The following is a 16,279-nucleotide window of genomic DNA, read 5'->3' on the forward strand; positions in this document are numbered from 1 at the left end:
CATAGTTTCTCACACTAGGCTTTTTTCAGTCGGATGAGAGAGAGAGAGAGAGAGAGAGAGAGAGAGAGAGAGAGAGAGAGAGAGAGAGAGAGAGAGAGAGAGAGAGAGAGAGAGAGAGAGAGAGAGAGAGAGAAATGTAGGACGGTTGAAAAAGCTCAGCTATTTACTCAAACTGCACTTTTTGTTTCAAGCCGCGCCCATCTTTAGTCATGAAAGGACGAAACACATTACATGCGAGAAACACATGTTTGGAGACAGACTCACCAGGGTGGGGAAACAGGCCAGCGTCTCATCTGGAATGCATAACACATAACAATACACCCCAACCTCTCGAACAAAAATGCGAAAACCGAGTCCCATTCTGTCTCTTTTCCTTCGCGTGTGCACACACCCGTGAGCGAGTGCGACCGCTATGAGTGTGTGCGTACGTTGTCCGTGCGTGTTGCTTGTTGTGTGTGTGTGTGTGTGTGTGTTTCATGATCCTCCTCCTTCCCTCCCTCGAGTGAGTGGCAGCGCCGTGGGCGGCTGCAGATGGACAAGCAAACTGGGCACGAGGCATTCATCTACCACACCAGCCTCCCTTCCCCACTGTTCACAAGCATCCTCCTAACAAACCCATTTAGCCTCCCTTCCCCACTGCTGGGCCTCAGCCATGCCCAGGCCCTCCCCAGCTGGCACATCACATGTGGATCAGCCGCAGCCAGGGAGTCACCCCCCCACCCTCCACAAACACACTGACCGGGAAAAACCAAACACTCCCGAGGCTGGAGATTCCGTCGTGTCCTCTCGGTGTCGTATGTCTGCAGAGGAGTGAGTCACAAAGTCCACCGGTGACCCCCGATCCCAGAGGAGATAGCGGTGAGGGTTATGTTAGCATAGCACGCCACGGCATCACAACCAGGATTGTTTCTCTGTTTCCTGGACTCATGCACAGCTGCCGATGGGTAAGATAGGCCTTTCCTGTCAGGCATTCGTTCTTTTGATTTATCCTTCATCTGCTGCTATTGAAGACAGCCTGACCTACTACAAGACTAAAACACAGTTAACACTCTACATTTTTGTTTTACTGCATTACCAACAGAAACATCAAGACAGCCGTAGCTAGCACTAAAATAAACATCATGTTCGCCCTTTCAAGAGAAGAGCTTGGGGGGTGGGTTTGCTACGTCCTCACCTTTCGCGACCTCCGACCCTGGTGGCAGCTCTGTGAAGCATTAGAGGGTTGTTATCGCTAATGGATGCCATGCTAGCTAACAGTAATAGCTGGTCATAATCAGCCTCTTATCCCCCCAGGTAGAACTGGCTGTCAGTGTTGGCAACATTCAAGAGAGCCCTGGCCTGGCATCTCACCTCTGTAGGAACTTGGCAGACCGAGGACTCCTCTGGCAGCTGCTTGGGGAAGCACAACTAGCACAGCTAGCATTCCTGCAATGTTAGCTGCTCAAGGCGTTGGGTGTAGATTCATGGCCTGGACGTTGTAGGGAGGAACTAGGGATGAGCTGGGGGAGGATTTGAAATTCCGATAATCTGTGAAATTCTTTGCTTCTGCGTTGGGAGTACGACACAGAGGCTTTAACAGCTATGGGGTTCAAGGCAGCAAATTGCAGAGGGCTCTTTTATGTGTCTACTTGTAATGCTTCTACAACAAACAGACCACCCTCCGCACGTGAAACGAGGACTTCAAGTTGAACATTCAAGAGTGAATCAAAGTTCAGCTTTTGAATATTCTTTCAGATGAAGACCTCCACGTCTCCACGACGCCAATCAAAGAATGTGTCTGCAGCAACTTTGCACGCGATTCCACACAGATAAAGTGCAGTCTGTGAAAACGGCAGAGCGAGGCCCATTGAAATGGGATTCTTTCATAACTTTTTGTTGCTTCATCCCCAGTCCCTAAGGCCACCCTTACCCTGATTCTAACCAGCAGAGAGAGTCTGCTGGCCCAGGCCGTAGGGATGTATGTACTGATGACATCGTCTCAAACAGGAAGCCAGGAGCTAATGATTAGCACATGTTCGGGATCCCTGGGGTGCCAGGATCTGGAGTCCGTCACAGAGTATGTCTGTGATTTATTTGGTTGTTGTTGCTTCTTAGGGAGGGGCAGGCTCTAAGGGTTGAGAGTGGATGTAAAGGGGGAAGGAGTTGAGTCCTCTCCCCCCTCTCAGATATCTAGGCTCGACCTTATTTGATGGAACTCCCGGCCGATGGGGCTCTCCTGTATGGTCACGGTTGAGTCTGGAGCATCAGCGTTTAACCTGGGAGAGCTGGGACAGGGCATGCTCAGCAGAAGCCCTTGGATTTGATCCTGTCTTCCATGAGGGGGCATGGACCTGCCTGTCATTCCCCTCACTAACACACAAGGCTGTGGGATGTCTGGCTAGCTTACACTACCCATCGCTAAAGATAACCCGCACACAGAATGCGAGGTGCGTAGAGGCTACACTCCTTGCATAAAACATGGGATGTCAGTCTTGCTTGCGACTTGTGTCGTGGGTGCACCTTGCGTGTTTGCCTCTGTGTACATTTGTCTTAACAATCTCTCTGTGGGAACAGTGTTCCAACACAGCTGTGTGAAGTGTGCAGGCCTCTCGTTGCGGGTTGGACTGTGTTGAGGTGAGCCCTCCCCTGTTCCTTCCAGCCCGTCCCCACCATGTCTGTGGGGTGTTATCCGATAGTCACTAAGTAGCGAAACACAAACACTCAGGACAGCGCAGCGAAGCTGTATCAGTCCCCGAGGGGCAGGCTGCTCGAGGAAGGAACCAGGGACATCCTGGAAAGCAGAGAAAGTTGGAGAAACATGAAGTCCTAGTTGATGGAAAAAGAGTCGGGGCCTGATAGAGACTTGGAGGTACTTCTCCAAACCAAACACCCCAGCCTAACCACATAGCCAGAGGGGGAGGATTTTCTAACTCAACCCTTCGGCTTTCACAATGCTTCCCTCATCACCCTTTAATCTTCTGCAGCTTTGGGAGCTCTAAGACACCCAGTGAAATGACATAATGCCTCTCTGTCTGGTCCCACCCTCTGTGGTGTGGCTTCTCCGGGTGACTGTGGGCTAGGCTGCCTTCAGAACTGCAGTGTTGCCTCTTGTTTTGGCAGCCAGGTCCAGGGTTGACGGAGCAGAGGACATGACAGCTCCTCCTCTCCTACCCTCCTCCCCTCCTCCCTCACACCCCCCCCACCCCCCGCTCCCCTCCTCCCCATCATGTGGAACCTCCCAGTCCAGCTGTCCCATCAAGCGGTACTCCAGTCATCCAGACGAGGCCTGTGTCCAAAATCAATCCCAGTCAATCCTCCTGAGGGAGGCCCGACCCTGCATGCCTTCACACCCATCATCAGATCAGACCTTTCTGCTGGAGACCAGAGCAGTGAAGCAGGCTACCGGGCTGGGACACGAGACTGAGTCGCATCTTAGCAAGCTGTTTGGTACTGGGTCATGCCCCGGTCCCATCCATGATCCCCATAAACACCAGCGCATGACGGTGTCACCTGTAACCTCTCTGTTTGGTTCATATTTGAAACAGAGTTTATTGCTTCCTGTTTCCTGACAGCATTTAAACCAAACAGACGTCTCATCTCTCAGACTAATTAGTCATTGGTAAGAGTGTGCTGTTGAGATCGAGTGAATATTTGAGCTTCAAGCAGCAGCTAATCTGGAACTGATTTAAGGAGGCACGCTGCATTCAGCATATGGATCTGCATGAGTAGTTCAAAAGAGAAGAGAGTCTGAGAGGACTTGGGATTGCATGATCAGGGCGCCATTCTTTCCTTCTCTCTTTCTAGCTCTCCTTGACTCTCTTTACCCCGCTTCTTGAGCAGATATGAAGCATTCTCAGCAGAGCTGGGTAGCCTGTAGTGATGCTTCCTCCGCTGTGCCCCAGCTGTGCTCATAAATTCCTTTATTAAGTGGGCGTGTTTGGGTTCATGACAATTTGAAGTCGCCCCCACCGCAACCATCCCTGGCTACAGAGTTATTAGTGGCCAGCTGCTCAACTCTGTTGTCTTTGTGATTCCCCATTTTTGAAAGAGAGGAGCGCTGCTTTTCCCCTTCCGACGGTTTGTGGAGGACTAACGCGGGTGCGTTTGCTAGGAAGGCTCCCAGTGGTATCAATCATTTAGGTTGTGACACTGTGAGGTCACGCTTCTGCTTTCTCCTGGCCGTGTAGAGTAATCGGGACCAGACTGTGGGGTCTAACAGACAGGCATAACGGGACGGAGGCACTAATAGAAAACACACATTGCCAGTACCACCAACCTTAGGGCCTCTTCAGCGTCACTGATTGCATCCACACACGGAAACGCTTAAGTTAGCACACTGAAATGTCAAACGATACACGGCCGTCGCAATGACAAATTTAAACGAGTCGTCTCTGACTTATGAAGTCGCATGCCTTCAAACCCGTCGGTTGCCAATCCATTCGTGTCTGAATACTCGTTAACACGTTCATAAAACAAAACAAAACAAAAACTTTTGTTGCCGCCTTCAAACTTCAGTCGAGATATTTCTAGCTTGGTAGGTCATGTGCTAGAGCTAACTACGTACCAACAGGACAGCAGGGAGTATGTGTCAGGGTCAGACCACAGCCCAGTGCTAGACTAGACCACAGTGACATTTATAGCCACCACCAGCACCTGCTCCAGCTTCCGCCGTCAGGGCCGGCTTCCCAGCCCGGTGGGGCTGGCTCCTCTCTGGAACTCCGTCATCGTAAACATCAGCCTGCATTACTGAGTGGCCCGCTCGGTGGCCTGTCGAACTCTGCAGTCTCACCTCAGCGTGGGCAGGGCCTGCCAGCACACTCACCGGTGCCCCTCTCCGACTCCCCGCTCACAGGCACCGCTCCTCCTCCGGAGTGTTTACAAACACGCGCCACAGGAATCCACCTGGCAGGCCAGACAGGAAGGCAGGGTGGGAGAGATACGCTGTGTTCTGGGCACCGACCACAAACAGCAGGAGTTACGATGATCTCCACTCTTTGGACCCACGTGCTGGAGGGCTGGAGGATATTGCCTTTGGGCTGCTCTGTTGTGTTGGTGTGTTTGTTTGGGTTCTTGTTTGGTATGCAGCCTGACACCGCAGTTGAAATGGGTTGAAACCACCGGAAGCAGGGGATGAAAGGCCCCAGCGACGATGTGGCCATGGCCACCCACGTTATATCACTGGTGCTTAACCTTAAAACCCTGCAAGCTGTGGACCTGGGTTGTTGCACCAATCTAGGGATATTTTAGTACACAGCTGACTCTGACTCACCCCCTTCTCCTCGACCTCACACACACACACACACACTTGGCATAGCCCGGTGAATTTAGGTGCATCTACAAGTCTGTCCAGACTCAGAAGTAAACACAAGGCCTGTTTCACTCACCAACATTCTGGACATAGCACAGAGGCCTCTGGAGGGCTGGTCTGTTCACACACTAGTACCCATACCCCCACGCTCCTACACACACAATCACGCAGATACTGTGTGGACAGAAAACATCGGACATTTGTTTTTTATGTTACTCAGTGTGTTCAGTTCAGTGAGTTAGTGGAGGCATCCAGCCACATTCAACCATCTGGCACAATATACTGCTTCCTAAATGATGCAGTAGCTAAAACAGTTTAGACTTTTGACTACATTTGTGTACATATTGGGACAGTAAAAGCGTGCTCTTGAGAAAGAAAGTCACACAAATTCAAGATCTTTATATTGATAGGTATGGGAGTCAGCAGGTAGGAAATGAGTTTGATTCCAAAGGGTGGAAAACTAGAGGGCCAAATTTAACCAGCGGCATTGAATTATAGAAATTTAATTTGAGCCATTAATTTGATATTCTAGCAATTTCATTCTCAACAATTCCCTCCCTAACAAAATAGCACAGAGTAGGAGAGACTTAGAGAGGCCTCTAAAGTAAACCAAATAGTTTTTGAACGAGCCCATTGGTGACGTAGCGACGCTTGCAGGGCGGTGTTCTCGAGTAAGGAGAAAAAAAAACTCGGGGGTGCCACATCTGGAATAGTGGCTCCGTGGTTAGAGAATCAAGAGCGGGATCTTTGCTGAAGTTCTTCTGCTCTTCACTCCCGACTTCTTACAGAAAACATCTCATCTTGCCTTTTTTGTAAGTTGGAATATTGTGAAATGTCTTTAATGTTTTTCTTATTCCTTTACTTTGTGTTTTATTTTATTTTATTATTGTACTCTTTCCACTTCCGGATTTGATGTAGGCTACTTGATTCACGAAGTGTATATACAATTATTTTAATCTTAGCGTCTATTTAAATATCAAATGAGAACAGTTCGATAATAATTCATTTAATGAGACGAACCTGCACATTTTCTTCAGACTGAATTTAAATAGACGTATTTTCCTAGTAATCACGTGTGCTTAGAATAACCGTATCCTAACGGTTAATGCTCAGCACATAGATAGCCTAAGGTGGAATGTTTGTTTTGCAGATGCAGAGTTGTTTTCACTCTTGTAACTTAACTTATGATGTTATAACTTATGATGAACTTATGATGAAGTTAGTCCTTCATCTCGAGCTTTGGTCTCGACTTAACTCTTTATAGACTTTTGCATTTATATATATTTTTTTTTTATCTTGGATCATCTGCATATTATCTCCTTCAATTAAATTGATATTTTACTGTGCTGCATTCTCTTAAAAGCAATTTAACTTATTTGGTTAAAAGATTGCGGGAAGGTTATTGCAAAACGTACGTTTTTTGAGTGAAAAGTCAATCCCCATGCTTTTAAGCATGCATGTAAGAGGATACTTTCCGATCTGAAGTAAACATTGTGGTGAGCCGAGGGGAAGATATTGCGCCACCTGCTGTCAAAATGAAAATTATTGGGTTGTGAGATGTATTATAAATGGCTTGACTGTTTTTCATCGATATTGCTAGATCTACCTGAAAATGCGTCAAATCCTTGCCGGTGTGCTTATCTTGCACCTTATCATCCTGATCCTCCTCTTAGTATCAACAGCTGTCAATGTGAGTAAAATACCTCCGATATGATGTCTGTTGAGTGTGTAGTTAAATGTAATGTCGAATTCCAGGTGCATGGTTAATCTGTGGGTGCTATTTTTTTTTATTATTTTATGTAATGTTGGGATTTAGGCCTGGACTGTTGGTGCAAATAGCACAGATCTGTGGTACGCCTGTCGCACAAACAACGGGGGTTACCACTGCATGCCCACCAGCAGCGAAGGTTTGTGAAAAGCCTCACTTTTACTGTCACCATTGCCAATAATCCCCATAACAGTCACCACTGCTATGGGTCTAATCTGAATGTTTGGTGTCGTGCTAATACGTCTCTCTTCTCTCCCTCCCTCCCTCTTTCTCTCCACCTCTGGCAGACTGGATCCAGGCTGTGCAGGCCCTCATGATCCTGTCGGTGCTGTTCTGTTTCTTCTCCCTCGTGGCCTTCATATACCAACTCTTCAACCTGGTCAAAGATGGCCGCTTCTTCTTTACCGCGATCTTCCAGATCCTGGCCAGTAAGTACCGAATCAGACAGGCGCGCACACACACACACGCACACACACACACCAGCAGAGTAGATTGTTTTGATTATGCAGTCAGATGAACAATCAGACAGATATGCAGCCAGGCAAAGCAGTAAGGCAGAAGGCCATGCAGGCACAAAGCCAGGCAGATCACACCCTCAGCAGATGTTGTAAAGGGAAGACTCAGTGTTAGGCTGTGTATTTAGGAAAGAGTGAAGCTGCTGTCCACTGTCCTTAGATGGTAATGGACACTAAACCAATACCACCACGTCGATTTCTATTCAAATTCTCTATTGGCATGACGAGTACACCAAAAGTGTCCTTATTGCTATTCCTCCCTTCCCACTCCCACTCTACTCTACAATTGTCCCTCCCCAGGCCTGTTTGTGATGTGTGGAGCCATCATCTACACAGTAATGAGCCCCCAGCCAGACCCAGGCACCACCTTTGGCTATGCCTATGTGTTGGCCTGGGTGTCCTTCCCTCTGTGCCTGATCAGTGGCCTCATCTACATCATCCTGAGGAAGAGAGAATGAGAGGCCTGTCCAGAGCCCAGAACACACCAGAACACAGCACTGTGGCCACAGGCCCACTGGAACCCCATGTACAGGTGGGCCCTTGGAGAAGAACTGTCCTGCCACGATACTGTCCAAAGATGTACATAGTGTCTGTGGTTTTTTAGACATATTTATGACATTTTGACATGCCTTTTTGTACATAGTGTTGTTGACTTGTTTCCATGGCAGAGATCATGACTCTTACTGATTTTTTTACAATTATGTCACATTTCAAAAAAGCACATTTGTGTTCTTTGATGAAGGCAATCGTAAATACTCATATTCTAAATTGAACCATTTCTATGTGTTTTTGTGTGTTTACAAGCTAATTGAGACATTACTTTGAAGTATTCTTGTATGTGATATGCCAAATTAAATTGCTGTTTGTTTTATACTTCCGATTTTGAAAAGAAAATGGTGCTATGTATTTGTTGCCATTGTCCTTTGTGTCATCGTCAAATGATTTTAACAGTGTTAGTGTTTTATGTATTGTGCTATGCTCTGCCCTCTCTGGACACAGGCTTATTGCAACTTTCTGTTTATATTCTTATAAATAAAACTATGGTAAAAACCTTGGATGACTGTATGGTAATTCATAATGTTGACTTGATTCACTTTTCTGACCTAGATGCAGTGCTTGATTTTAACCACATGGTGGCATCACAATACTAGCTATTTCTGTCCAGCAAGCAAGAGCACAAATTAATAATGAGCTGGTTGATCAGGTGACTAGTGTTGAATCAGGTTAATTAAGTGTAGTTGGAGCAAAAATCAACAGGCAGGTAGCTCTCCAGGAACAGGGTTTGAGACCCCAGATTCATATTATATTTGGGCAAAATGTCAGCCTTCTGGACACTGGCTTTTCATTTGATATTATATCTGGACAAAATGTCAGACGTCTAGACACTGGCCATTAATTTCATATTATACCTGGACAAGAAATGTCGGCAGTCTTGAAAGTTGATTGAAATATCAGGTCTCTCCAACACTGTTCCTGGATAACTACCTTCCAGTACCTTCTTGCTCCAACACTAATCTAGCACACCTGATTTTACATGTAAGCAATCTGGATTAATTGCTGTAAGCATTTAAGTCTAAAGCTATGAATTTATTTGTATCATCTGGGAGGAAAATGTGTTTTTGAAGCTCAGGCAGATGACCTACGGTTTAGTGGAGGTGTCTTCATGTAAGTGGTTTAGGTAATTCAGGCTGTAAACAATCACACTGAATTGAACAGTCCTGCAGGGTCATGTCGATCACTGGAAACTTGGCAACAGACACATGCATTCATGTTTCACCACAAATCAATGGGTAGGTTAAAATGTGGTGAAGGGAAAAATGGCTGAACTTGCACTTCTAAAAGTATAAATCAATAAAACATTTTGTATTAAAAGCAGACTTGTTTTGAGCTTATTTGCATAAACATTTGTGGTACAGTAGAACCGCATAATGTAAATGATGCAGTCACTACTTCCTTCCAGTTTTAATATCCATCAAATCCTGCTCTTAACTGCTTCTGGCAACAGGTTGGATATAGTGGCCATTCCACAGTGTAAAGTGTCCATGTTCATAAGGAGACAAGTGATAGCTTGGTGACGTTCTGTGCCCACTGAAATGTCTGGGCCTGCCGGCCCTGTGAGGCAATATGAAGCTCTGGAGCTGTTAGCAGGGAAGAGATATCGCTTTTACATTCGTTACACTATTAAGGATCTTATTTCCACGTTTAATTATTGAAGCTGATTACCAGGGTTCTGTAGTGCCAGGCAGCTCATGCCCACGACCTGCCCTGGCAGGGGATCACAGTGCTGGGTACAGGCACCATGGCACTAATACTCTGGCTGAAAAACGGTAAAACAACAAACAGGCTGATCTGTGTGTGACATGGAGAAAGACGTTTGAATAGGTGCCCTAACTGTATGGATGGGAACCAATTAACCAGTCTTACGATCCACATTGTTCCTCTAGCTAACCATCGGCGAAGTGAAGGATGGAAGAGTTTATGTGTCAAAGGAGACAGTTCTCTAAAGAACCACTTGGGGGCGGCTGACAGCCATTGTTCTGTCATGCACAAGCATTTGGCAAGTTGTGACAATGCAGTTGACGATGAATAAACAGATGCGAGGATTTTAATTAAGTGTAATTTCTCCATTAGACTCATTACACCGGCACTTTCTCAAAGCTCATCATTTGGGAGGGATGTGTCTAATCTTCTCAGTGTTGAAGTGGCGCCATCAAAATTTGCACCACACCAGATTATTGCCACAAAATTATATTGTTCGTCTTTAATCTGACATTTGGAATGCACAACTATTGGGAAACATGGTTTAGCAGACAGCCTAAGCAAGGAAAAAATCTGCAAGTCTGCATTGAATGATGCTCTATGGTTATGTTCTTCTTGGTCTACATTCTTGGTCTAAACAGGACCTCCAAAGCTTTAGGGTGAGTCAGGTGGCGAGCAGAGTATCTTTAGCCAGACATACTTATCCACAGGCGACCTGAGCAGACAGTGCAGAAACAAACTCTCGGATGAAAAGCTCTTTAGCTGGAATTCAGGCATGAATGTGTAATCACCATAAATTGTCATACCAATCAGCACCTGATACACACACACACACACACACACACACATACACACACCCACAGACACACATACTGGCTACAGTCTAGCATTAACAGTGTACATTACTTTTCCACTTAACAAACACACACACCCACACACGGCTCAGCCCTCTTGCTCTCACGCAGTGTCTCACTGTTTGTAGGTGTTTACATGAGCTCATATCCTTACCATCTGAACCCTCTCTCACTTGACATCTATCCCTCTGGCGCGCAGACACACCTACACACAAGCACGCACGCAAACACACAGCATCCTATCAGTGGGTTGGAGCCCTTGTCACACACATGAAGACAACAAACGAACACAAGTGTTTGCATCTGATACATAGGTTCATAGGTTAAAAGGGCTCTGCCTAACTTTATTAGTCCCTAACACAAAAAGGCTGCAGTGAATGTGGCCCACGCCAGGCCCCTGGGCATACTGCTAACACATTGGTGATCTCTGAGAACTCTGGAGGCCTGTAATGGCCTTGTAGCTCCATTTCAAACGTGGTTAACCTTAAGGGTTATTTATTACTGGGGGTAGGGGGGGGGGGGTCACAGGGGGGCAGTTAGTATTTACTGCAGGACATGGAGGGGCCAAGGGAGGGGGGGGTGGATGGTCACATCCAGAATATTGTCGTCCTGTCACTAGATACTTTGGCTACATACATGCATACATGCGTACATACGTACAAACATTTCGTCACCACGGTTTCATTTCCGGAACGGGACCCCAAAACGTGTCAGCTTCCGAATGAAGAGTCCTTCCAATTGTCGAGGAAGTGTGAGAGTTGGATACTCCTGAAACACAAGTGTTCACTTGGTGTCTAAGGGAAACAAGCAAGCGCTCTCTATACATCTGAGGTGAGGGTGTCTCCAGTGAGCTGTAACCTCCACAATGGTGCCGCCAGCTCAGGAGGCCTGAACAGGCAATGTGTGAAGACTTCAGAAACCTCTCCACTTGGCAGAAAAGCTTTCCTCCCTTTCTCCTTTTCTATGTGCTGCTTTTCCATCCCAGGCGTCTGTCTCGGTGGGAACAAAGGCCGGACCTTTAGATGTGGCTAAACGACAGAGAAAATGGGGGGGAAACGGAGAGTATTCATCCCTGATTTCATCATGCCCATAAATCTCCAGGAAATCAAAAGCCCTCCTAACGCCCGCCCCTCCACCCCTCCATTGTCTTGCTAACACACATTAGGGCGCGGCCGGCTGCCCACTTTGACGTTCTAGGGGGACTGGATGTGGGCAAAGCTGCAGATGTGGAACCCCGAAAAGAAACGAAGGCCCCTGACCCTGCTGTCGAACCCCTCCGCCCGCATCCGCCTCAGCACTCCCTCTGCCCCCATCCCCCGCCGCCAAAGGAATCTCGGCTTCCTGCTGCTTCCGCAGGCTCGTCGACTCACGTAGGTCCAGTGGATGCCACAGACTACAGGAATGGGAACGTTGAATGTTTTTCTACTCCACACATGCATGCGCGTTTATGGATCCTCACATGCATGCGCGTACACACGCAGTCATGCACGTGTTCACACACACACATACACCTGCACACACGCTCATGCACGTGTTTGAACATACATACCCCCACACGCACAGAGTATGTCTGAAAGGATGAATGCATTGAGGTTGATATGAGCATGAGCAAAGGCTTTCATACATACTGAATGACCCATCTTGCACGCTCTTGGGCGTTCCATAGTTCCCAGGATCTCTCCTGGGATTGGTTCACGTGTAATAAGGATTAGAACAAGGCAAGACAAAGCTTTCTAAAGATGTCATCCAGCAGAACCGATTGAGAATATTAACAGCCTCATCCCCTGTTGAAATGATTGGATATGAAAGATTTGTTAAGCACTTTCACAAACAATATGGATTTAGTTCCTTGGTTGTTAGGCCACAATTACAAACCTCAACTACTTCAGCTACTTCATGTTTTTATTGAGTTATGCTTTTAAAATCTAATTTATACTCACAAGAAATTGGATCATCTAAAGGCAACCATTTTTCCGTGGCTGACTTAGTAATTACAGGAGTTCCTGTGTACAAGTTAAGTTTAAAACATTGTTTCAAGTAAGTTTTGAGTCTATGAGAACAAACACAGCATTGTGATAAATGATGGCAGTGAACAGTAAGTTGCCTACATTATGTGATACACAAAAAGAACCTGGGTGAAAATAGTTTAAATTTCACCTACTTATCACACATAGGAGACACCTTCAGATCGACACCTAGCGATCACATCCACGCTGTTGAAGAGTCCCGCTGAAGCAAATCTGTTTCAGCATGAGCAGCTGGCTGATCATGTTTTAGTGCGAAGGAAAGTTGAAGTGGAATTCTATATTTGATTTAGTTATCGAAATGCTGGGCCTCTCTGACGTTTAGCCTGAGCTATGCTGCTGTGCATTAGAAAGTGGAGAGATGGGGAGAGATGCGGAACCGAGAGAGACTGAGGGAGAGATACCTGACATAGAGGTTGAGGGAGTGACCGAAGGAGAGACTGAGGGAGACTGAGGGAGACTGAGGGAGACGGGGGAGAGGTACCTGATTGAGGGGAGCTAGGGGCTGGAGGCTGGACCGATCCCTTTATGGGACACACAGGCAGTCCTCTTCCCAGGGAACTGAAACGTAGACATACTAAGAGATAATAGGAAGTTCTTACTTAATCAGAAGTATTTATCCATGAATTAAATCAGAATTAGCTTTATTCGCCGTGTAAGTTCACACAAACAAGGAATTTACTGTGGCAGGAGGATGCACACAATAAACAGATATGAATCGAATCATAAATATAACATTAAAAAGTGGCAGTTTGACTGCAGCCATTTCTCCGAGGGATAAACAGGCTGGGGGGGGGGGGGTGATATGACATGCAGTGGCTGATTAGATGAAGGATGACTGTTGTGGGCCAATGAGAGGTCAGACTGAAGTGGTTGTGTTATTTCAACCTCACTGACCCTGTCCGGTGGTCCCTCCCCTCCCCGGTGTAGTTGGGAGCTGTCTGTCTGGGGGGTCGGGGCTGTCTAGGTTGTGGGGCTGGGGGGCTGGAGGGCTGGAGGGCTGGGGGGCTGGAGGGCTGGATGGCTGGGGGGCTGGGCACGAGGCTGGGTGTGGGTCTGGAGGTCTCTATTTGTGTTCTCCGCCTGGATGCCCTGATCCCGTGACTGATAAGCAGTCGTCTGGTGGCCACTGCGGCTGCGTCTGGGTTAATGAGGTCTAGCCTTACACCCCGAGCAAACACTTCACCCCCCCCCCCCCCCGGCCAGCCTCGGCCTTTGAAGGTGATAGGAGATGTGTCTTTTCACCACACTAAAGAGGAGGACGGACACACACACACACACACCTGACAACGTACAGTCAGGTCAGGGATCCATCCAGAGGCTGGGGCTGTCCCGGCGTGGTCCTGCGGGTTATCAGCCAGCCTCAGCCCTGTCACAGGCCCCGTCTGTGGTCCCTACCTCTGTCCTCCATCTCAGTCAGGTCTGCCTCACCTCCGGAAAGAGCCGTTTCCTCAGCTGTAAAACATGCCCACCCGGAGCCCTGTGTGTTTTGATCTGATCCCCCCCCCCCCCCCCAGACCTCCTCCACTGTCCAGTCTCAGTGCCTTTGAATCCATTCATTTGGACTGGCTCGTAGTGGGGTAACAAAGTGAGGCGATCAATCTCTGCTCATCTGCAGATGCACTTCAAGGTTTCGCGCGGTATAAATTCTAAAGGACGGACCATTTGCTGTTGCTACACGAAAGTCTGAAACGAGCGCCAAGTTTTATTGATCGCCGTGTTTTATCGACCGACAAATCGTCTTTTAACTAGTGTTGAGGTGAGACTGCTGAATAGTCGGGGCCCCTGCCAGACTTCATCCAGCCCCCTTTCATTTCATAGACCTTGAGAGAACTAGACACAACCATAAGCACCTAGTCTAAACCATGATAAGACTGGGTTCTCATGAAGAAGTTCAGACCAACAAATGTGTCTGGTTGTTCTTGGCGAGAGAGAAAAAGAGAAACAGATGAAAAGAGAGACAGATGGAAGGAGGGAAAGAGAAAGAGAAAGAGAGACAGAGAGAGAGAGAGAGAGAGAGAGAGAGAGAGAGAGAGAGAGAGAGAGAGAGAGAGAGAGAGAGAGAGAGAGAGAGAGAGAGAGGGAGGGAGAGAGAGAGAGAGAGGGAGAGGTTAGCCAGAGAGTTCCCTGCTTTCAGAGCACAGTGGTTCAAACAGGGTTAATGGGTTCTTCTCTGTGTTAGCAATGCAAATATTGACACTGACCGCAGCATCTCTCCTGACTTGATTCATGTCTGACCTCCCAGCTCTTTAGCCTCCAGCCCCCTATTCCTCCAGCCCCCTAGCCCCCCAGGACTCCAGCCCTCCAGCCCAACCAGCCCCCCAGGCCCCAAGTCCTCCAGCCCCCCAGCCCCCCCGTCTTCCAGCCCCCCAGGCCCCAAGTCCTCCAGCCCCCCAGCCTTCCAGGCCCTCCAGGCCCCCAGCCCATCAGTTCCCCCAGCACCTCAGCAAGGAGACTAAACCCAGGGCTGCCACACATTGGCTCATGCTGCCCTGAGGACTCTCCATGATGTAACAGCCACATCCCTAACGATGGTCTCATGAAGGGGAACCCAGACTGCACATGGAGCAGCACTGGATGGTTGTGTGTGTTGAAATGAGTGGACTGGGCCTTTCCAATCGACAGTCCAGCCGTGGAGATCCCTCTCATGTTCAGCACATTAGGCCTATGACAACCAACTCCTCAGGGCAAACAGCTCCAGGATGCATGTAATATGCCTGCACTGCATCTGGGGATCTTGTATGATTGCATCTGGAGGATGTGTGATATGGTACTTATTAACTCTATGTATTAATAAGGTTTTAGAGAAAGACTGACATTATTCCCTGGCATGAAGTATAGATGTATTAGGTTAGAATAATGCAATTATAATAAATATACTATAATCTCTCATATGATCTCATCATTCTCTCAGTTAACCCACTGGCTGGCTTGATAATGGCAGCATGAGGAACCTTATTCCATGAGATTAATCTTACTGATATGAAACTAGAGATCAATATAATTGTAGAACAGGAATCGCAATACCAAATAGAATGTGTTACAGATTCAGTTACTCGGTTATTCGGTTTCACATTTTCAGGTGCGTTTCAGCCTGCCAAGTTCCAATTTAACATCTTCTAAACCATGACATAATGCCCAACCCAAGTCTTTGTCCCTTCCCCAGATGGAGCTGTACTGTGTCGGAAGACAGTCAGCCCTTTGATGCAGTCCTGAATCAACACAGCAAATCCTACACCCAGATCTGCCCTTCAGTTCGCTACAGGGAAACACAAGTCATAATACCCTTAATAAAGACATGCCTTGTTAAAGGCAGAGCTTATGAGTGTTCGTCCCCCCCCCCCCTCCCCCCTTCTTCTTTGTGGTGACAAGCAGGGGGCTGCCCAACGCCTCGGGCCCGTACTGCTCTGACGAGGAGGGGAAGAGTGTTTCGGGAAACCATGGGCTGGTGGGCGACATGTGGTTAACCAAGAAAACACTTACGTGCTCAGCTTTCTGTCATTGCTTCAACAAAACATGCCTCACCCAAATATTCCAAACAAATGTACTGTAGCTGGCTGGCACGCACCTTT

The 16,279-nt window shown here is 47.6% G+C and overlaps 1 protein-coding gene across 1 annotated transcript; it reads left to right on the forward strand.

Annotated features, from left to right (window-relative positions):
- The first annotated feature begins 5,949 nt into the window (after nt 1-5,949).
- On the forward strand, nt 5,950-8,625 carry LOC134009581 (peripheral myelin protein 22-like). Its single transcript, XM_062449128.1, has 5 exons — nt 5,950-6,099; nt 6,888-6,977; nt 7,104-7,194; nt 7,343-7,483; nt 7,871-8,625. Exons 2-5 carry the CDS (start codon nt 6,900-6,902, stop codon nt 8,026-8,028), a joined length of 468 nt encoding a protein of 155 aa, XP_062305112.1. The 5' UTR covers nt 5,950-6,099; nt 6,888-6,899; the 3' UTR covers nt 8,029-8,625.
- The last annotated feature ends 7,654 nt before the right edge of the window (nt 8,626-16,279 follow it).

The sequence above is a fragment of the Osmerus eperlanus genome, chromosome 2 (assembly GCF_963692335.1).
Source record: "Osmerus eperlanus chromosome 2, fOsmEpe2.1, whole genome shotgun sequence".
NCBI lineage: Eukaryota > Metazoa > Chordata > Actinopteri > Osmeriformes > Osmeridae > Osmerus > Osmerus eperlanus.

Bases quoted from the DNA above. Each gene is read 5' to 3' on its own strand.
- LOC134009581 (XM_062449128.1), top strand. From the start codon at position 6,900: ATGCGTCAAATCCTTGCCGGTGTGCTTATCTTGCACCTTATCATCCTG. The intron at 6,978-7,103 runs GTGAGTAAAATA...GTTGGGATTTAG, and splicing joins TAGTATCAACAGCTGTCAAT to GCCTGGACTGTTGGTGCAAA. The intron at 7,195-7,342 runs GTTTGTGAAAAG...CACCTCTGGCAG, and splicing joins CATGCCCACCAGCAGCGAAG to ACTGGATCCAGGCTGTGCAG.